This window comes from Tupaia chinensis, unplaced genomic scaffold, assembly GCF_000334495.1.
Source record: "Tupaia chinensis unplaced genomic scaffold, TupChi_1.0 Scaffold000274_1, whole genome shotgun sequence".
NCBI classification, from domain to species: Eukaryota; Metazoa; Chordata; class Mammalia; order Scandentia; family Tupaiidae; genus Tupaia; species Tupaia belangeri.
This window is the reverse complement of record NW_006159756.1, coordinates 2,388,894-2,412,324: the sequence shown is the minus strand read 5'-3', so window position 1 is coordinate 2,412,324 and position 23,431 is coordinate 2,388,894. Positions and strand designations below refer to the sequence as shown.

General features: G+C 41.3%; 1 protein-coding gene across 1 annotated transcript in view; it reads left to right on the top strand.

Moving 5' to 3' along the window:
* The window catches only part of GDPD4 (glycerophosphodiester phosphodiesterase domain containing 4), a 79,382-nt gene extending 58,632 nt beyond the window's left edge, over positions 1 to 20,750 (top strand). The window contains exons 12-17 of the mRNA XM_006149971.1: positions 6,530 to 6,751; positions 8,378 to 8,532; positions 12,548 to 12,695; positions 15,133 to 15,215; positions 16,077 to 16,129; positions 19,974 to 20,750. Coding sequence (XP_006150033.1) covers positions 6,530 to 6,751; positions 8,378 to 8,532; positions 12,548 to 12,695; positions 15,133 to 15,215; positions 16,077 to 16,129; positions 19,974 to 20,416 — 1,104 coding nt within the window. The 3' untranslated portion in view covers positions 20,417 to 20,750. The remainder of the gene's footprint in view (positions 1 to 6,529; positions 6,752 to 8,377; positions 8,533 to 12,547; positions 12,696 to 15,132; positions 15,216 to 16,076; positions 16,130 to 19,973) is intronic.
* The last annotated feature ends 2,681 nt before the right edge of the window (positions 20,751 to 23,431 follow it).

Sequence of the window (23,431 nt, the reverse complement as noted above, 5' to 3'; positions counted from 1 at the left end):
CTTTGGCCCATTCATTGGATTTTTAATTGTTTGCTCACTGGTACCTGTTATATTTAATAGGTGCATGTCATTCCTCAAACAACAAATTTGACTCGCTTATGGAAGACCAACACCCCTGTACTGGTCTCGCCTGAGGCACTGAATTGGTTAGTCAAAGACGGGTAAGAGAGTCTGATGAGCCAAATAACTATTTAGTCCTTCCACCTAAGACAGGAGGCCCATCATAGCTATGGGACTCTCCAATGACAGGTAAGAATGGACATATGGTTCCATAAATGACTCCAACCTAAGACAGACACGATTTCCCCAGGCTTTTTCCTCATCTCTCAAAACAGAGAGGGGGGATATGTGGGAGGCTGTGCACCGGCGAGTCTGCTGAGGTTTGCAGGGAGCAAACAATTACCATGATTGGTTCCCTTAAAAAAACCCGACCTTCGAAACTTTGCTCTGATTGGCCACTAGAATCCCTCAAATTTGCATATCCGGCACCTCACGATTGGTCCAAAAGCAACCAATCATAACCCACCATTTACAACCAATCATGGCCCACCGTTTAAAACCAATCACGGCCCACCGTTTACAACCAATCATAGCCCACCAGTGTGTATATAACCACGATGCCTGGCCCACAGTAGCCAGATGACAACAACCAGGAAGATGACGACTGAAGAGCCTGAAGATCTGAAACACCGTGCAGTCTCCAGACGACCCTGAAGATCCTGAAGAGCTGACACTACATCGTCTCCAGACGACCTGGGAGACCCTGAAGAGTTGTAACACTACATCGTCTCCGGACGACCCTGAAGAGCTGTGACACTGCATCGTCTCTGTGCTGTACCGTGCTGCCCACAATAAACGGACGACACTGTCGTCTCTGTGTTGTAACACTACGCCACTTGTCCCGACTCTCACTCCTTCACTCAGGAAACCTGTTCGGCTGTCCCCCCAGGTCAGGACAGTGACATAGCAAGACTGTCAAAAATGCTTATTTCTGCCTCTCTCGTTCTCTGTTTTTCCCTCCCTCTTTTCTTCCTCTCTCCCTTTCTTTTTTTCATAAAGAAAAACAAAAACAAAAACAAAAAACCCTGAAGATGCCCCATTGGCATGTATATGTTGGACTTGTCGACCATAGCTAATGTTTTAACAAATGTGTGTTCTAAATGAAAAGCCTGTACTATGTCTAATGCATGATGCATGGCTCATAAAAGTCTGATTAGGATTTGTAAAATTAAACTTAATCCTAAAAGTGAGCCAAAGTTTCAGCAAACAGATATTTAATGGGGGCAGTATGATCGGTGAAGTGGCTGATCATTTTAATTAATGAGTAGTTTTTCTTTGTGCTTCATATTGGGACTTAATGATCCTTATTGTTGGAAGACAATTGTTTTCTCACCTCAGTGATCACTGTAAGATACCATGTGGGAACTGATGTTTAATATTTTTATTATACATCCTATTTTTTTGGTTTTAAAAACTTTTCTCCCAAACCATCTCTTATTGTTACGTTTTGGGTTAGTTACAGGAGATGAAGATGGACATATTAGTGTAATACATTTTGATTTTTTTAGGGTTAATAGCTTTATTTTAATGGATTTAGGTAAGTATACCTAGCTTAATTATACTACAACTATAGCTACTGAGGAGTATCAGGAAAACTGGGGTTCAAATATCATTATCTGGAAGTTTTATTTTTAGGTTTGATTGTAGAGTGTTTTTTTTTTTTCCCCCTTGGGTTTTTGTCCAAGAGCACATACACTCACTGGAGAGAGACACAGAGAGGGAAAAATGATTTTCCATTCTCTTGGGAGAAAAAAAAATTACCATGTGGCTAGTGAAATTGTTTTGTGGATATCATTGGGTCTTCTATGTATACAATCAGGTCATCTGCAAATAGAGATAATTTCACTTCTTTTCCTATCTGAATGCCTTTTATTTTATTCTCTTTTCTGACTGTATTTGCAAGGACTTCCAGTACTATATTAAAAAGGAGTGAAGAAAGTGGGCATCCTTGTCTTGTGATAGTTTTTAGCTTTTCCCCATTCAGGATGATGTTAGCTATGGGTTTTTCATAGATTGCTTTTATTGTGTTGAGGAATGACCCTTCTATGACAATTTTGCTGAGTGTCTTGATTGTGAAGTGATGTTGTATCTTATCAAATGTCTTTTCTGCATCAATTGATATGATTGTGTGGTTTTTATTTTTCTTTTTGTTAATAAGGTGTATTACATTTGTGGTTTTGCATATGTTGAACCATCCTTGCATCCCTGGAATAAAGCATACCTGGTTGTTATGTATAATCTTTTTATATGTTGTTGGATACAATTTGCTAGTATCTCGTGGAGAATTTTTGTGTCTTTATTCATCACAGATATTGGTCTATAGTTTTCCTTCCTTGTATGTTTTAAAGATGAGGGTGATGGAGGCTTAACAGAATGAATTTAGGAGAGTTCCACCCTTTTGGATCTTTAGAAATAACTTGAGTAGAATGGGGGTTACAGGAATACAGTAAAGTGGCCAGATACAAAATCAACATACAGAAATCTATAGCAATTCTATATACAAACAGCAGGGAGACTGAGATCGGACTGAAGAAAGTAATTCCATTAACCATAGCCACAAGAAGTATAAGATACCTCGGAATAAATATAACCAAATAAGTTAAAGACCTCCACAGGGAAAACTATGGGAAGTTTAAAAAAAATTGGAAACGATACAAACAAGTGGAAGGACATCCCATGTTCCTGGACTGGCAGAATCAATATAGTAAAAATGACAATCCTACCCAGATTAATCTACATGTTCAATGCAATCCCAATAAAATTACGAGACATTCTTCACAGATCTAGAAAAGACAATCATAGAATTTGTCTGGAACCATAAAAGACCCTGTTTTGCTAAAGCCATCCTGTGCAAGAAGACTAGAGTAGGTGGCATCTCACTCCCTGGCCCCAAAATATATTACAAAGCTGTGATAATCAAAACAGCATGGTATTGACACAAAAATAGACATGAGGAACAATGGAACAGAGTAGAGACTCCAGAAATAAACCCTAAAACATACAGTCAACTTATCTTTGACAAAGGGTACCAGTCAATTCACTGGGAAAAGGGAAACTTCTTTAGCAAATGGTGTTGGAAAAACTGGGTATCCACGTGCAGAAAGATGAATCTGAACCCTTATCTATCACCATTAACAAAAATCAACTCAAAGTGGATCAAAGATCTAAACCTAAGGCCGCAAACTATAAAACTACTGGTGGCAAGCCCTAGGGAAATTCTAGGAGACATTGGGGTGTAGGCAAAGACTTCTTAAGTAAGACCCCCAAAGCACAGGCAATAATCCCCCAAATAGACAGGTGGGATTACATCAGATTAAGGAGTTTCTGTACAGCAAAGGATACTGTAATTGGTGTACATCAACAACCCTCGGAATGGAAGTGAATTTTTGTTAACTGTGCCTCAGATAAGGGAGTGATAACCAGAATACACAGGGAACTCAAGCAGCTTACCTGGAAGAAAATGATTAATCCAATTAAAAGATGGGAAAGTGAACTGAATAAATAACTCTCTAAGGAAGACATATGAACAGCCAAAAAGCATATGAAAAAATGCTAAACACCCCTCATTGTAAGGGAGATGCAGATCAAAATCACAATGAGATACCCCTAACCCCAGTCAGAATGGTGAAGATTAAAAAAATAATAATGATAAGTGCTGGAGAGGATGTGGCGAAAAGGGGAACACTCCTACACTGTTGGTGGGAATGTAAATTGGTCCAGCCACTGTGGAGAACAATATGGAGGTTCCTCAAAGACCTTCAAATAGAACTACCATATGATCCAGCAATTCCACTCCTGGTTATCTACCCAAAGGACAGGAGAGCACTCAGTCAGAAAAGCACTTGCATATCTATATTCATTGCAGCCTTATTCACAATTGCTAAGACATGGAACCAACCCAACTGTCCACAAACAGATGAATGGATTGAGAAATTGTGGCACATATGCTCCATGGAATACTATTCAGCCATAAAAAAAAACAAGGCCATGGAATTTGACAGAAAGTGGACGAATATGGAAGAGTAGTTGCTGAGTGAAGCAAGTCAGGCTTTGAAAGAGAGACATTGCATATCTCCACTTAACATATACCAACTGTCTGCACTCTATGGTAGAGACTAAAAGACTGGAAAACATAAAAGTATTAAAAATTGTAATGGAAACTAGAGTGTCAGAGGGGAAGAACGTAGGAAATTTGGGGGGAAAATGGAGAGGTAAGACACGTGTGGGACACAGATAAGATCTATTATCCATTGACGTGGATGTGTATGGTGGTCTCAACTGGACTGGACTGAGTAAAGTCTCTTCATAATCTAAATGATATATAGCAATTTTAATGTATGAATAATAAAAATATATAAAAATTATTTTCCTCACATGAAAGTATAACAATTAAGTTAACCAGTTGGTCTGGGTCTGGTAGTATCTAACAAAATCTTGGATCCTGGACAAGTTAATATTTTCTTTTTTTAATAATTATTTAACTTTGCTCATTTTAATTTGACCAGAGAGGGAGGGAGGGAAGGAAAGAGAGAGAAAGCAAGCTGCCAGGTCCAGGACTTGAACTGCGGTCAACCTTGCACGAGTCCAGCACCTTTAACCACCACGCCACCTGCTGGCCCCCAAATTTATATTTTCTTGAGAATTAAGAAAACCCTTAATTGCAGTCTTGAAGTCATATCTAGTCCCTCATTTAATTCAGGCTCTATGATCTGCTAGAAGTCGTCTAGCAATTTTATGAGGATATGTGTAATGTGATTGTTTCTTTCATGAGAAAAATGTGAGCAAGAGCAGTTTGTTAAAGAGAGAAGGAGGAGAGGCCAGAAGGTAGCATGGTAGTTAAGGCTCTGGTCCGACATTGCTGATCATGTTTCGAGTCCTGGACAAGGCAACTTGAAAATCATGCCAGGCACGTGTGTGTGCATGCATACCCAATATCCTAGGAGGAGAACACAGGAGAGGGGATTGCAGTGTGGCCATCCTCCCTGGTGGGTGATTTCTCACTTTCCCTCTCTCTGTCTCTCTCAGGCACATGTGCCCTATGGCAAAAATAAATAAATAAATAAATAAATAAATAAACAAACAAACAAACAAATGTAGAAAAGATGTGAATGAGAATTAATATAATGTTTACGGAAAAAAGTGAGTTTTAAGAAAATGTGAGATAGCTACTGCTAGCTACTGCTCCTTCTGTGAGATAACCTTTCACCCAAAAATTATCTAAAATTAGCAAATGACTATAAAAACAGTCACTTAATAAATTTCATATGCAAATATATGTACTGCCATCTATAAGATGAATACTGTGCACCTTGTGAAGATTATAGACAGTTTCTGCCATGAACAAGTTATATCTCAGTAGAATCAGTAGAGAATAAGGTAATGTATGTGAATTATATACTTTTTCTGTGGACCGGTTATGCTTCCTGTAAATAGTTCACTGTATTTAATCTTTAAAAATATCATTTTTTAGAGAGAGAGATTTTTCCTCTAGGGCATGTACACTTGTTAGAGAGACAGAGACAGAGAGAAAGTGAGAAATCACCTCCCCCAGGACATACTGTAATCCTTTCTTCTCCACTCTCCTCTGGGGCTTTTGTGAATGCACGCACTCATGTGAATTTTAAGCCTCTGGGTCTGAGACTCGAATAGTGGTTGGCCATGTAGGAGTCCAGTGACATAACCATTAAGCCATCTGCTCGTCCCAAAATAATCTTAAGAAATACATAGATTACCCCTCCCTTCTTCCATTTTGTAGTTTGGACAGAGAAGACTGTGAATTTAAATGGTTTTAACCAAAGTTGCACAGCAAGAAACTAGCATATCGAGCCAAGATTTGTCTAAGACATGTACAAATAACTGTAGAAGGAAGAATAAGAAGTATAATTACAAAGGCCAAAAATAGCCTTTGAGGTTTAAAGCCACCAAAGTCTCTTTATCAGGAATATTTAAAGAAAGCCTCCTGAAGGAAGAAGCATTTGAACTAGGCTTTGCATGTTGAGGATAGTGTTTTAGTAGGTGGATTTTGTAAGGAAGGCAGCAAGTAGAGGGGGTAGAGCTGAGATTGAATGTGGTTCAGTCTAGAGCTACAGAAAATGTTCCTTCTGTTTCACCAAACTAAAACAGTGAGAGCATATGAGGGGTGCCAACACAATTGAAAGGGGATTATTACCTTGAGAAATGGAAGAAAAGACTGCAAAGGAAGGTTACAATAAAAACATAAAGAGCCTTCTGGGTGAATACAGCAGGTTCTAGGATGTAGAAGGCAGCATTCAAACACCACAATTCCCAATGGAGATTACACTTAATTTCCTTCCTTGGCAACTCTTATCTCAGGAACTGTATTTCAGAGGGCCTAGTAGATTGAGTGGTAGTGGAGCATCAATGAAGACGGGTGTGGGACTACATAGCAGGAAAATTGGAAAATGCTTTTAATGAGAACCAATGTATTCTTTGATGTATTTATTTTTAGCGCAAACCATTTTATGATATGAAAACTCTATCAGAGGCTGATAAAAAAAAGGCAAGAAATCAGTCAATTCCAAAACTATATGAATTATTGCAATTTGCACAGAAGAAAAAAAAATTTGTGATATTTGATCTTAATGGCTGTCCACCAAAACATCCTTTCAGAAATGCATTTGTCCGCCAAACAGTAAAAGTGATCCTTGACTCTAAAATTGAGCAACATCTGGTAGGTCTATTTCAGTGTTTGTTGTAGAGGTTGGGAGTTGGGTAGCATGTCCCAAGAGCACAAGTCTTGAACTTGACTTGATCTATTGACAGATCATCCCTGGGATCCTTAAGTAATTTTGCTTCCTATGGAAATGGATATTGTTACTTATACAGCTACAAATGGTGATCTAAGAATGACCCAGTTTAATTTACTTCTCTGTAGAAAAACATTGAGGCTGTTTGCTGTTCCAAACCAAATGAAATATCATCACTCAGTTAAAGAGGGATGTGTATAGTAACTAACATGATCTGCACCATCTCCAATTTAGATTTATTAGAAAGAGTCTGGGAAACACTAAGGCTTTGAGAACTTGGTTTTAACAAGTAATATAGAAAGGGCAGCTGGCTCTTATTTGAGCATAGAGTTGCTCATCAGGTTTTCAGTAGCAGTTGTGCATTTGGGCAGTCAGTCATTCCAAGTCACTTAAAATTTCAGAATATGAGAGTGCTATAAGTGAAACAAATACATATTATTTTGCAAATGGAATTATTTCCACAAAGGAATCATAATAACATCCCTGTTAGCAAGAAATAACTTCTCCAGTGACGGTGTTTTTTTTTTTTTTTGGAGAGATTTTCGCTATAGGGCGCGTGCGCTCGCCAGACAGAGAGAGAGAGACAGAAAGCGAGAAATCACCCCCCAGGGGGGATGGTCACGCTGCAATCCCTTCTCCTCCATTCTCCTCTCGGGATCTTGGGCACGTACGCACATGTGCCCGGCGTGAGTTTTAAGCCACCGGGTCCGGGACGCGAATCGCGGTCGATTACGTGGGAGTCCAGCGACATAGCCATTACGCTAACTGCTGGTTCCCTCCAGCGATGGTTTTTACCATCATCAGGAAATGTTTTTGATTCCCATCATTCATCCACATTCACCAGTTCTCACTCATTTTGCTAGTGTGATACTTTCTGTACATAGTGGGCCCTTAACCCTTGATGCTAACTGGTGAATGGGGAAGTCCTGAGAAAACTCAGCCTCAGAACTGCCATGGTGAAAGCCCCATTTATAAGAGTTCATTAGAGGATTGCAGTGTGGCCGTCCCCCTAGGGGGTGATTTATTTTGTTCCCTCTTGCTTTCTCTCTTCAGTGAGTGCACGTGTCCTATGGGAAAACTTTTTTTCTTTAAAAAAAAAAAAAAAGAGAAGACTTCATTAGGGACCAGCAGTTGGCGTAATGGCTATGTCGCTGGTCTCCCATGTAGTTGACCACGTAGTCGACCGTGATTCAAGTCCCAGACCTGGTGGCTTAAACTCAGGCCAGGCACATGTGCATGCATGCCCAGGAAGAGAATGGAGGAGAGGGGATTGCGGTGTGGCCATCCACCCTGGGGGGTGATTTCTCGCTTTCTTTCTGTCTTTCTCTGTCTTTCCAGTGAGTGCATGCGCCCTATAGCACCCCCCCCCAAAAAAAAGAGCTCATTAAACTATATTAAGCCAAGTTGACTCTCTCACCAAAGGCTAGATAGAATCTCTCTCTGCTCTCTGTAAACCACTGGTTCTGGAGTGGATCTCTATCTAGTCTCCATGGGACTGTAGTACCTAGATGCTGATTATCCACTGAAGGAATTCCTGTTTCTCCTTACAGATTTTTTGGTTGTCAGGTCATGATAGAGCCTATGTCAGGCATAAGGCTCCTGGTTTTCAGCAGGTGGGCCGTTTATACTCTGTTGAGCGCCTTACAAAAGAAAATATCAGTATAATAAATGTTGACTACAAGAGGTTGTTCTTCAGTGGGTTGAGGTAAGTGTTTGATCACACCTTTCTTGATGTGTTACTTTGCATAACATATGCATTCCAGCTAAGCTACTTAACTTCCTCTTTCCATATAAGGATTTCTTTGTGTGGTTATCTTCCTGGAACCCCCTACTTTCTCCTTCTATACCTCTCTCCATCTGCCAACCACCATGTATCAGCATAGACTGTGTTTCTGGAACATAGACTTCAGTCCTTTTCTTTTGTGCCTTAGGCTCTCATCATTCAACACACTTTTTATGTACTTTGCATTTCTCTTTTTATGTAAGGCAGACATTGAAAAGTAAGAACTCAAAAAGTTGTTTATTTCCTCCTGCTATTATCAGCTGAATTTCAATACCTCTTAAATAGCTTTGTGACCCAGATAAACATGTTTCTTATAGGCATAATTAAATAAGACCATAACTAAAGCATATTTTTAAAGTCTTAAAATAGCCAAATATGAGAAGAAACTTAAATGATTAGCCACCACAGTTATAAATATAAAATTAGAGACAGTTTTCAAAATTAGAAGTGCCTGGGAATGAAATGAACTTTTTTACACTTAACTGTTATTAATTACTGCTTAATTTAATCCACACCGCCTTTCCCTCTTTCTCCTTTTTTTTGAAGATAAAATCTTGCTCTATTGTGATCCTCTGTCTCAGCCTCCTTTCTTCCTAATCAGAAATTTCTTTTTACTCAACTGCTCCTCTATTTTGTGCATATCTCTATGTCCTTCTACTTTTTTTTTTCAAATAGAAAATTATTTTCTTTCATGTTTTTTAGAGAGTTTTTTTGCTATAGGGTGTGTGCACTCACCAAAGAGACAGACAGAAAGTGAGAAATCACCCCTCAGGGAGTATGGCCACACTGCAGTCCCTTCTCCATTCTCCTTTCAGAATTTTGGGCACACATGCACATGCACTCAGTGTGAGTTTTAAGCCACCAGGTCCAGGACTTGAACTGTGGTCAGCTATGTGGGAGTCCAGTGACGTAACCATTCCACCATCTGCTGGTCCCTCCTTTCACTTTTTTAAAATGGAAAAATGATGATTTCCTTCTCTCTTAACCCAAATTTAGATTGATATAATAGTTGTAAAATACATTACAATATCTTTCTATTCTTGGCAGACCACAGGCTCTGTCTCACATTCTGGCCAACCATCAGCTCCATATGTGACTTTATCAAATTTCTAATAATCTGTTTTATCCTTTGTAAATGAGGATAACCATAGAACCTGCTGAAATAGTTAAAAGATGAGCTCATTCATACAAGGGTACTTTCAAAAAGTTTATGAAAAAGTGGAATTAAAGTATCAGTTTATTTTGAAGCCAAAAAAAAAAAAAATCCCATGTGTAACTTTTTCATAATATACATTTTTCATGAACTTTAAAAAAGATCCCCTTGTATTATGTACACAGTAAAATGCAGGACAAATGTAAGAGGTCAATGAAATGTTAGCTGCTGCTTTTGTTGTCATCATCCTTCCATGTTGTACAGTGGAATTGTCATTAGTTCCCATTCACAGAGTGTAGGTCATTCACCAAGGTTAATTAATACAGTTAGTCAGGGACAGAGCTGGAATAATTTAAGAATATGTCAGACAGACTCTAGAGTCCAAATTCTTTTACCACTGTGCCTTTAAAGTTATTCTTTGCCCATAGGTCCTGGGCATAGTTTCAACTGGCATTAGATTTAACAGGCATCACATTAAATGTTTCAATATTTCCCAAGTGCTTTAGTTATTGATTTCTGACTTAAATTCAATGTGACCAGAGAAAAACTGTGTATGATTTTAATGTTTTTAAATGTATTAAAGCGTATTTTATGGCCATGTATTTTGTTTATCTTAGCCAACTCCCAATGTCCCCTGAAAACGATGTGTCCTCTTCAGTTGTGGGGTTTAGTATTCTGTAAGTTTTCAGTTCAAGTTGGTTGATAGTCTTTTAACATTTTTCGTATTCATTTTTCCCTCTTTTTCCTATTGAGCCAGCACAAAGGATTAGGTTTCAGGTCAGACTCTCACTCATCAGAGAACTTAACTTTTATCAAACATGATGACTAATTTTAAGGATATTACAGGCAGTCAAGAGGCTTAGACAAAGGTGAGGTTGGAGACATTGATCTTGACTTTTGCAACGCTGTCTCACACAAGATGGGAGCATTTGATTTATGAAACATCTCCACTTAGTACTTCTAGAGAGCTAATTTTTATGTCATTCTCCAGGGATCCATGCCTCACAATTAATTTATAAAACATGTAATAAATGTTTAACCAAGAACATCTCTTTAAGAACATTATATATAAGGCCTCTCTTCTAAGCAAGTGTCATTGTTTTATTTTTAAAGGATCTAGTTATCATGTTGATGAGGAGATCAAGCCAAACCTCTTTGCCTTCTTCTGGGAACAACCTCCCAAATCAAAGGAAAAAAAAGGAATGATTTCTTGTACCCCAATCACCAAGAAGGGAGTGTTAATATCTCCAACTGTGGGGCTCAGCTGGTCTCTGCAAAGGAGATGTTATTTTACTGTTAATAGTAAAATTAGCTAATATTGGCCAAGCTGAGATTCAAGTCCAGGCTTGTACAGAACAGCTTTTTTTTTTTTTTTTTTTTTTAGGAGATTTTTGCTATAGGGTGCATGTGCTCACCAGAGAAACAGAGAGACCAAAAGAAATCAGGCCCTGGGAGGATGGTCATGCCACAATCCCTTCTCCTCCATTTTCCTTTTGTGTATACACACACGTGCCCAGCATCAGTTTCAAGCCTCCTGCTCTGGGACTTAAACTGCAGTTGGCCATGTGGGAGTCCAGTGACTATTATATAAATATTATGCCATCTGCTGATCCCTGTACAGAGCAACTTCTAACATGCCATTCCATCTTAGGGGTTTTGTTTCGTTTTGTTTTGAGAAGTTTTTTGCTATATGGCACGTGTGCTCGCCAGACAGAGAGAGACAGAGACAGAAAGAGACAGAGAGACAGAAAGTGAGAAATCACCCCCCGGGGGGTGGCCATGCCGCAATCTCTTCTCCTCCATTCTCCTCTCGGGATCTTGGGCACGCATGCACACGCGCCTGGCGTGAGTTTTAAGCCACCGGGTCCGGGATGTGAACCGCGGTCGACTACGTGGGAGTCCAGTGACATAGCCATTACGCTAACTACTGGTCCCCCATCTTAGGGTTTTTTAAAGGCATTTGCGTTTTGTGCTGTTTGAGAAATTGAATCCTCGAAAGGGCAACTTGACTAGAATTACTAGGTGTTTTTGTTATTTTTCCCCCGTTTCTATAGACAGAGCACAAGTACCTATTGGCACTGAGTACCTTAGGAAAAACTGGATTTTATTTCCCCAACTCAATGCTTGTAAAAATTCTTTATATTTGAAATTTAACCTGCTCACCATATTGCTATTTATTCCTTCAATTAATATTTATGGAGCCAGGTATTATGCTAGTACTTAATATGTAGAGATGAATAAGACAGTATGTGCTTTTAGTTTGCTTACACTGAAGTAAAGAAGTCTGCTAGGTGAGCTGATTAGTAGAGTAGAGGATGCTGAAGGACTCTGATGGAAATAAGTATAGTTGCTCCTAAGTAGTGTGCCCAAGCAGCTCAAACCAGTTACCGAACATTCCAGAGCTTTGCAAATTGATTTCACCAGTGGTAGCTTGAAATCAGCTCTGGAAGGAGTACTCACATCATGGCTCTTTCTTTTTTCCCCAATCTCTCTTTTTCCTCTCTCCCTCCCTCCCCTTTTCTTTTTAATTTCTTTGTTTTACTCTTCATAGGACATCTAGTTTTCAAGCATACCACTGTTGCTGCAGGAGCAGAGGTCCTAATTCGGTCTTTTAATCTCATTGCAACCTGAGCCTGTTCTGCCCTGTTCTGTTGTTACTGGTCCAGGCCCAGCTGCTTCTGGTGATTTAGGTAGTGGCCTTTCACAAATGTGATGGTTGTTTCTTTTTTAGATGATGCGAACAAGCTGGGCCTAAATCCCCATGGCTTCCGCTTTTTGTTTCAGACATTATAAAGCAGCTAACATCACCATCAACTTATACATCGTCAATGAACCTTGGCTTTTCTCACTGGCCTGGTGCTCCAGGATTAACTCAGTGACCACAGACAACATTTCGCTCCTGCGTCGGCTTAATCACCCTCACTACTTCATGGTGAGCTAGTTATCAGGATTGTTCTTCCCAGCCTGGTGCAAAAGCAATCTCTGTCCTTCTGTACTCACTACCAGGGGCCTGGAGACCCAAACCCCGTGTTGCCCACTGTGCTGGCCCCGGGGAGTGATTTAAGATCTGAGACCTTTCTGTGAATACTGGAGATATGGCATTCTCCATCCTCTCACCCAGATCCTTCTGTCATTTTTCCAGGAGAAATTAGTATCGTTATAATAATTGACGTTTATCGAATCCTTACAACATGCTTTATACACATTATGTAATTTAAACCTCTGAATTAGCCACTTTTATTATCCCCTTGAGAAAACGGAAACTCAAGTATATCTTTGCACGTGGTTCATGATGCAGGCTACAGAAAGGAAGTCTGACTCCAGAGTTCTGTTATTGCAGCCCACCTTCCTAGAGGCGTGGCAGCAGTAAACAGTGGCATGGCTATGGGGGAGACCAGGTGTCCTTGACTCTGAAGTAAAACCGACGTGTTCTGAACAAAATGCTTTTATGGAAGGGAGCCAGTGTTCAGTTGCCCAGCTTGGTTTCTTGTTCTGGCTCTTCTGTACTCACCACCAGGGGCCTGGAGACCCAAGGGCCTGGTTGAAATACCAGCCACACCCCTTCACTTTTTATCTGTGGAGGGAGCCTTAGCTAACCAGTCACTGCTACATGCCACATTGTCTTCTCTGTATAGAGAATCGATTAATCTAGTGGGATGCAAAAACATACAACAGAAAAGTGATTTCATTCCATTGATTCTTCTTTCTTTTGAGGGATTTTTGTTATAGGATACGTGTGCTCACCAGAGAGAGAAACAGAGAGACAGAAAGTGAGAAATCACCCCCCCACACACACACACCTCGGAGGTGGAGGGATGGCCATGCTGCAATCCCCAGAAGGGATTCTTCATTCTCTTGGGATTTGGACATGCACGCACATGCACCCGATGTTTTAAGCTGCCAGATCCAGGGCCTGAACCATGGTTGACTACGTGGGAGTCCAGCAACATAACCATTAAGCCATCTGCTGGTCCCACCACTCCACTGATTCTTTAAACTTGGTCTGGGAGGCATTTCCGTGCTTCAGAATGAAATCTCACTCAGTCCCCAAAACATTTCAAGTCCCTCTTAGGTAAATTTTAAAAGTTCACTTCTAGTCATCAAAAAGCCTTATCTCAGAACTAATGTGTCTTGTCCAGAGAAATAACTCAAACTCCATTTTGCCTTGGACGTTAAAACTTTAGGCAGAGAAGCCCACGTGGAGAGGGGTTTCAGGTTGCCTTCTCTATACCAGTACCCTCACTGCCCTATTTCTGGCCTGTTCAAGTTGTCAAGACCAGGGAAGACAGGATGAGTCAAGGGTATAGTCTCATAGGGTCAGTACTGTATTAAGGCCCTCTGGTGGAAATGTGAAACTGACCTTTCCTTTTGCTGGTGGGTTGGGCAGTTTTCTGAAGGTGACTCTGAAGGCAATCTTGGATTGCAGGTCCTTGACATAGATGAAGTCTGGGACCAGCAGTTGGCATGATGGCTATGCCACTGGACTCCCATGTAGTCAACTATGGTTCGAGTCCTGGACCCGGTGGCTTAAACTCACACCTTGCATGTGTGCATGTGCACCCAAGATCCCGAGAGGAGAATGGAGGAGAGGGGATTGAGGTGCCATTCCCCCTGGGTGGGGGGGTGATATCTCGCTTTCTGTCTCTCTGTCTCGCTCTGTCTTTCTGGTGAGCGCACGTACCCTCTCAAAAACCTCTCAAAAAAAAAGAAAAGAAAAGAAAAGAAAAAAGAAAGAAAGAAAGAGAGAAAGAAAGAAAAGATAAGGAAGAGGTAATTTAGGCCAGGAGGCTGGAGGAAGAAGAGGCATAGAGGTAAGGGGAGTGATATTTTGACATTTGAAGCATAATAATTAAGAACAGTGATTCCCAAATGCTATTCACAGCCTAGTTGCTTCAACATCACCCGTGGAACATGCTAGAGATACAGATTCTGAGTACCCAGGTCTGTAATGAGACCAGGAAACTGAAGCTGCCAAGTAGATTTGGCTGTGTAGCTGGGCTTGGGGAGCTGGGGAGCCATGCCTGAAAACAGAGCACTAGACGTCAAGAAACCTGGGCTGTTGTCCTGGGCTCAGAATAGATTAAATTGTGATTTCTCAGGGACTTCCTCTGACATCTTTGGAGGGTCAAGGAAGATGATGTTTGAAGTGTTTTGTCCCTTATAGAGTCCCCTCATCTGTACAGGTAACTGTAGGATAGTTGCAGGTGTCCTTTCTGAGCTTCCCACATTGATCAAGGCTCCTCCTTCTGGTCTGTCCCACCTTTCTCTCCTCCTCTGGCCCTGGCAGCAGAGCGAGGGACTTGGCCCAAGGATGTAAAATCCCTTCTGACCATGAAGTTTTTAACCATGGTTTGTTTTATGTTTTGCAGACGCCAAGAGACTATATGTTAATATGGCTTCTTACGGATGGTGTTTCTGCAGTTTTCATTATTGCCGTGTTTTATTTTCATTGGTAAATATATGAATGTGTGGTTTTAAATGAATTTTTCCTGAAACAAAAAAGTAATGAATAGACTCACAGAAAGTTGAGGAATTAGTTACCCTGTTCCTGTAATAATCCAAAAGCAGAGCAGTTGATGCTATTGGGCCAGACGCCTAGGTCCAGCTCAGCAGAGCTGCCATGCTCCTGAGAGTGGAGGAGCTTCTCAGGGCTTCAGCAGGGAGTGATGTATGTTGGAGGGTGGAAGAAGAAACCTGCAGAGATCTGAAGTGCCAGACTAGAGTCGAGTATTGGCAATCAAGAGATGGCAAGGCAGGGCTCGTAAGCTCAACCTCTCATTTCTTCCCATGCCTTGCCACCTCCAGAACACAAGACAGTATTTTCAGGATAAGAACTTTCCCTAAAGCTTAGTGAAGCCTCTTACCATGGATTCATTGTAGAGTAGTTAGGAGAGGATGTGGGTGAAAACTGTTCAAGGAAGTGCCTCCATGAAACAAGCAGAGTACCGAGCAGAGAAGCTACCAATCAAGAAGGTTAGGTGTTAACACTGGCTTTCCCGCTTTTAGGTGCTTTTTTTATCTGTCCAATAAAATGTCATTTGACAATCCTTGCAGGGGATATGCTACAGGATTGTAAGTTTCAAGGTAAAAGAGGGAAGGGATATCTTGGAATAGGAGTATTAAAGGAGACTATGGTTCTTTAGAGTCCATTGTTTCTTGATTTACAATTTACCCCTTAAAGTAGGGAAACAAACCCTCTGCTTAAGTGACAACCCAATGGATAATGTTTCTTTTCTGGCCACTGCATCAATTTATTTCCCTTTTTGGGGATGAGGTCTGTGAGTTAGTTAATGGGTGGTCTGCTTCCTTCCAGGTGGAGAGAGATGAAAAAAGAAAAAGCACTTGAAACTTCCAGCCTTCCCACAGGTAAAGTAAGAAGCCTAGCTTACTCCCGTCTTTTTTCTTTTTCAGGGAGATTTTTGATATAGGGTGCATGTGCTTGCTGGAGAGACAGAAAGTGAGGAATCATTCCCATATGCCACAATTCCTTTTCCTCTTTCCTCCTTTTGGGATTTTGGGCATGCATGCACATGTGCCTGGCATGTTGCAGGCAACTGGACCTGGGACTAGAACTGCAATCAACTCTGTGGGAGTCTAGTGGCATAACCATTATGCCATCTACTGGTCCCAACCTACTCCTATCTTTCTGTCCCTTCCCATTGCTTCCAACAAACAGTGTCTGCTTTTCATATCTCTGACAAGGCTGAGGGTATCTGGGAAGTCGAGGGGTGTGAACCAGAGAGAGATCAGCAAGTATAGGCTGGACACAGGTTCGGCAGGGCCCTTCACATAAGGCATTAGATTTCGGACTTCATTTTCTAAGCAGTGAGTTCCTTTAGCAGATTTCAAAATGAGTGTTTATGTCTTCATACATTCGTGCATCACACAGTTACTGGGTACCCCTTCCTGCCTGGCACCCAAGAGGGGCTGAAGAAAGCTGAAAGCTGCCTGTGGAGAATGGCCCAAGAGAGAGGAGGGCTTGCCTGCAAAGAGCAGAGAGGAAGCAGGCAAAAATAGAGCAGTTGACACCACTGGGCTGGGCACCTAGGTCTACCACAGAGTAGCTGCCATGCTCATTAGGGCAGAATGATCTTTGTGAGGCTTTACTTATGGGTGATGTGTACTGGAGGGTGGAGGGAGAAAACTACAGAGACCTTGGAAGGCTAGACTAGAGTCTGGTCTATGTAGGCAATCAAGAGATGGCAAATGTGTTTCAAGCAAGGGGTCAATATAGTTATGCATCTGTGTGAAGAGATGAAAGAATGTTTATTGGGCAGAAAAATTCAGGGGCTGAGGAAATGAGATAGACCTAGCTGGGGTAAGGGAAGCCAGAGTTCATTTCTCAGAAGGTTGTGGGGATAATCCCATGGTGAGTTACCGGCTTTGGAAACTCGTGCAATGGAAAAGGAAATGGCAGTTAGGGGACAGAAGGCTGTGCATTAAAGGATATAATTCCCTCCCATAAGGCTCCCTCTTGGAGCCTTAAGTAAAGTTGGTACAGTCACATGAGGAGTTAATTTCTTGACAGTGGTGAATATCTTGAGCTGCATACCAGCTGGTAGAGAGTTATACTGATTCAGCACTTCAGGTTGCAGGGATGGATTCCCAGGACCATGAAAAAATATTTAGTAATTTGAATAAATTAAGTAGAGGGCAATGGGTTTTAATATGCTGTGAAATGGAAGGAATAAGTTAAATTCACATAAATCTCTAAAGTGGCAGGGAAATTTCAAGTAACTCCAAGTTACATGAATTTTAAGATCTCATTACTGTCTATGCTAAGAAGTCAGAGGCTCTATTCCAGTTCCCTTATGATCATCAGTAATTGTACTATATTAGCAAGTCAGGGCTTCCGTAACAAAATACCACTGTTCAAGCCGGAAATTAGTTTTTCTCACAGAAAAGTCCAAGATCAAGATGCTGGCACATTTGATTCCTGGAGAGGGCTTTCTTCCTACAAGTAGACAGCTGCCCTCCCACTGTATTTTGTTGTTGTTGTTGTTTTGAGAAGTTTTTGCCTTAGGGCATGTGCACTCACCAGAGTGAGAGAGACAGACAGTGAGAGAGAAAGTGAGAAATCACCCCCAAGGGGGATGGCCATGCTGCAATGCCTTTTCCTCCATTCACATCCCAGGATCTTGCACATGCACGCACACATACCCACCATGACTTTCAAGCTACCAGGTCCGGGACTTGAACCATGGTTGGCCACATGTGAATCCAGTGATATAACCACTATGTAATCTGCTGTCCTCCCCACCACTGTATTCTTAAATGACATTTCTTCAGTGTGTAGTTGGGGAGAAAGATTTCTGGTATCTCCTCTTCTTATAGAGGTACCACCCCATCAGATTAGGGTTCTACCCTTGTGACCCCACTTAACCTTTATTATCTCCTTAAAGGCCCTATCTCCAAATACAGTCACACTGAGGTTTAGGGCTTTGACATATGAATCTGAGAAAAGGGGACATCATTCAGCCCATAACAGTAAATCCAGCCAAGAAATGACTAGGACATGGAAATGGTAAGGAAAGCATGGATTAGAAAGAAGTTGTAAAGGAAAATTTGAAAAACTGTATAAATTCAGGTGAGGATGGTAGCTATAATGTTTTAGGATAAGTGCTCAGTTAACTTGGCTCTACCCCTATCATGTTGAAATAGTGATAAGAAAATCAGGCAAGTAGAAAATAAATGAAGAATATTCCTGTTTTTATGAATTATTGGTTGCCTGTTATAGAAACCAGTTTTGCCTGATTTAAGCAGAAAGCAAATGTATTGAAAGGCTATTTGAATACCTCCAAGATACACCTGGAAGGTGTAAGACCAAGTTTGGAAACAGAGGTGGAATAAGGAAGATTGGATGAGGCCAGGACCTCAGCCAAAACCCCAGTCCAGGTCCATTAGATTGGGGAGGATGGGGCCTTGCCCACTGCACACACACACGGCCTCATGTGGCACCCCAGCCGCCTCTCGGACAAGCGTGTACATCTGCACCTGCTGACACCATGTTGACCGCCAGCCAGCAGTCATTGCCTCTCTAATATCAGACCAAATAGACTTTAGTCTAATATAGTCTAATCTAATCTAAAAAGTCTTCAAAAAAGAAGATATATCATGGTCACCAAAAACTACACAACTTTACTGAGAGGAATAAAAACAAAGGAGCAATATGTCATGTTTATGAATTAGAAAACTAATCAAAAAGATATTGTCATGGAATTGATTTACAAATTCAAGTTCAATAAAACATTAAACTTCAAGGAGTTAGCAGGTGGCATAGTGGTTAGAGTGCTGAACTTCTACATAGCTAACCGTGGTTCAAGTCCTATACCCAACAGTTTGAAAATCACACTGGGAGCATGTGTGTGCATGCCCAAAATCCTGAGAGGAGAATGAAGAAGGAATTGCAACTTGGCCCACACCCCACTCCCCAGGTGTGGGGAGGGTGTGATTTATCACTTTCCCACTCTGTCTGTATCTCCAGTTCACTCTATGAGAAAACCTTATTAAAAAAAAAAATCTAAGTCTGACCAAAAAATGATGCTTACGAATCCAACTGTTTCTTTCAGATTGAATTATAGTCAGGGCAAAGATAACACTGAGTTCTGAACTATTTCTTTGAAATTGTCTTCTCACTTCTCAAGTTTGGCACCATAGTTCCTTACCGTATTATTAACTCCTATCTTAATTTTAAGATGTTTTCATGTTTTTATTTATCATCCAGGTTTTAGTTTGCCTTTGGTAAGAGAATTGATCTCAACTTCCTAGCTTCATTACTAGAAGAAATTACTACTACCTGTTCTTTTTCTGTCATTCAGACAAAAATTATTTTATTGAGGACTTACAATCTGACATTTTTGAGCACTTTGTATATAACAGAAAGAAAGACAAAATCTTGCCCATAAAAAGCTTTTACTATAACTGAGGATGAGTCATTTTCTCTATTTAAATCAAAGTGCATGCAAATACCAGTTTCTGCCTTCTGAAGCCTTCCACAATGAGCTAGCACCTCACATAATAGGCCCCTGGCTAAATTTGAGATAATAAAATGTGCACAAAGTCTGAGGTAGACAGGTGATCTTGGAGGAAAGAACCTGAGAGGGTAGTGAGGGGGTAACATTTGAGAGAGAAATTGGATTTCACATTTGGCTGGAAGGGATTAGGCAAGTAACATTTGCGGAATCTTCGTTTGTATCTTTCTATCCCACAGATTGTGAGAGTATAAGCCTTCCAGAGGAAGAAGGTGAGAGTCATGAGACTGTGGGCTTATCCGTAAATCCTGGCAGAACTGCAGAGAGACCTTGGACTCTAGCAGCCCTCCACCCAGCTTTAGCCAAGGGTGGAAAGAAACACGAAGGCACCTCCCATTTTGTGGTAGCCTCCATGAAGTCACCAAACCATGTCCAGAAGACTGTCACACCACTGATGGCTACCAAGCATGATGTTAAACCAACAGTGCCCACCCAGACCTTGGAACACACCCAAGCACCCACTGCAGAAACTACCAAAGTTGCCCTCCCCCAAATGACCTCGCCCACCTTGAAGGAGGCAGATGCACCAGCAATGCCTTCTGTAGTGGTGCATCATCCTGAAAAACAAACTCAGGAAACTCCCATGGCTCAATCTTCCAAAGAAACTTTTCTAACAATATAAGCCACCACATCCAACCTATCCTCTTCTAGCATGTCTTCAAAGAAGAATTAGCTACGCCTCACCCCCTTTTTCCTCTTTTTCTCTGTGCCTAATGTGGTGGTGGGGAATGGTCAAGTAGGCATGCAGAAGAGTTATTGTGGCTCTAAGGAGAAGCAGTCTGGTCCAGCCTTTCCATAAAGTACATCTCCAGAGGATGGACAAAGGAAGATGGTTGCTCGTGGTCTGGGAACTGGAGCTGATTGCTCTGAGTTTTGCAGGGTCTGTCTCATCCTGACCCTTCCATAGGATTCCCTGCAGAGGAGGGACTGCATGTAAATAAAGGCAACTTCTCAGGAAGCCAGAAGGTAAACTGTTTTCTTTGGTCCCCTCTATGATCACCCAGGCTGATGAAGATGGGGACAGGTATAATTGTGATGCCACCTGAGTGGGGAATGAGAGGTGGCATGGGCATGAGCACAAGGATCTCATCTCACCTTTTCTGGTCCAGTGTACAGTGAGATGCTTCCTACAAGCTCGTGTGGGCTGATTACCCTAGTGGGCATAATCCTGTGCCCATACAAGGATCCTTGTCCTTAACGGCAAACCAGAGCCACAGCAAGTGTTTGGATCCTTGTCAATCTGAAGGACCTCAAAGGAAGCAGTACAATAAGATAAAAATAGACTATTGAAAAATACTTCATTAATCAAACCCAAGCATAGGCTCTAGAGCCTGTCTTTTTTTTTTTTTTTTAAATTGCCTGAGGGTGCATGTGCTTGTTTGAAATTCAGAGAAAGCACCCCAAGTCAGGCATGGTCAAACCATAGACCTTCCTTCTTTTCTCAAACAAAACGAAATGTGTGGATGTGGGGCATGCATGTACTCATGCCTTATGTGTTTTTCAAGCCACCAGAGCCAAGACTCAAATCAAGGTTAGTAGCCATGTGGGACCCAGCTCCCATAGCCACTAGACCATGGGGCCAAGAGCCATGGAGTCAGTCATGAACCTGTCCTCTTGACTGACACTAAGAATATGATTCTGACACTTCACTCAAATAAGATTCTATTATATTGGTCGTCAAAAAGTCATGACACATTTTTCCATAGAAAAACAGAAAATATACCATTACTTTTCTGATGACCAAACAGGAGTCGATATATATATAATTTATTTATATATGTATATAAATAAATTATTTTAGAGATATTTTTGCTATAGGGTGTGTGTGCTTGCCCAAGAGACAGAGGAAGTGAAAAATCGTCCCCAGGAGAGATGGCCACACTGCAGTTCCATCTCCATTTTCCTCTCAGGGTTTTGAGCATGCCTGCATGCACACTTGGGTGAGTTTCAAGTCACAGGGTCTGGGATGAACTGCAGCCAGTCATGTGGGAGTCCAGCACCTTAACCACTATGCCACCTGCTGGCCCCATAAATATGTTTTTTAAAATTTGCCAGAGAGCATGTATGCTTGCCAGAGAAAAGTGACCCCCCCACCATAGGGAATGGTCATGCCACAGTCTGTTCTCCATTTCTCCCTCCTTTTGAAGATTTTGGGCACATGCACATGTGCCCAGTGTGTTTCTCAAACCACTGAGCCTGTGACTTGAAGAACCATGCTGTCAGTTATGTGGGATATAGTTGCACTGACAACCACACCATGTTAGCTGGTCCAAATGCAAATGTTTAAATTAATCTTCAAGGCAACAGTGGAAGAACTATCACCAGGCAGAACATCATTAATTACCATATAAACTCAGACAGTAGTAGTTCTTGGAGTCTAGAAGATAAAGTGAGGGGGGCCAGCATGTGGTTTAGTGGTTCAGGTGCTGGACTCCCATGTGGTCGACCATGGTTCAAGCCATGGACCTGGTGGCTGGAAACTCATGCTGGATGTGTGTGCCCAAAATCCCAAAAGGAGAAGGGGGTGGCCATCTCCCTGTGGGGTGATTTCTTGCTTTCTCTCCCTCTGTCCACCCAGTGCATGCACCCTATGGCAAAAATCTCTCAAAAATAAATGAAGTGACATTATGTTGGAATTAGATGTTTGGGAGGAATTACCACTAAATTTTGAAAACTGAGTAGGATTTGGAAAAGACAGTAAGTATTAAGCAGGCTGGACAACATAAGTCAAATTTTAATATCAGTCTTAAGTATTTGTCTTGTTTTTGTTCTTTTAAGAGATTTTTGCTATAGGGCGCATGTGCTCACCAGAGAGAGACAAAGAGAAAGTGAGAAATCACCCCCCAAGGGTGGTGGCCATACCACAGTTCCTTCTCCTCCATTCTCCTCTCAGGACTTTGGGAATGCACGCATGCACATGCGTCTGGTGTGAGTTTAAGCTGCCAGGTCTGGGACTCAAACCATGGTCGACCGTGTGGAAATCCAGCAATGTAACCATTACACCATCAGCTGGTCTCCCTATATTTGTCCTTTCTAAAAGATTGTGATAAGATAGACAATAATGTAAAATCATTTTAACCACCGTACAGTCATTACCACAGTCTATTTCTGGATTTTTTTTAATCTTGCAAAACAAACTGAATGGATAAAAGACTGAAACCATAAAGTGACTAAATGAAAACAATTCCTTTGCATTGGGCAAGAATTCTTTGGATAGGACACCAAGAACACAGGTGACAAAGACAAAAGTGGACAGGTAGAAGGACATCAAACTAAAAAGCTTTTGCACAGCAAAGGAAACAACCAAGTGAAAAAAGAGCCTGTCCATGGAAGGTATGTTCCAAACCCCTAGTAAATGCCTAAACCTATGCATAGTATCAAATCCTACATATATGCGCTTACCTCTACGCACACACCTATAAAATAAAGCGTAACTTACGTATTGGGTACAGAGAGATTAATGACAATAATTAGTAAAATAGAACAACTATAACAATATGAGGTGTCTTTAAAAAGTTCTTGGATGGGGGAACCAGCAGTTAGCGTAATGGCTATGTCGCTGGACTCCCTCGTAGTCGACCGCGGCTCGTGTCCCAGACCCGGTGGCTTAAAACTAACGCCCGGCGCGTGTGAGTGC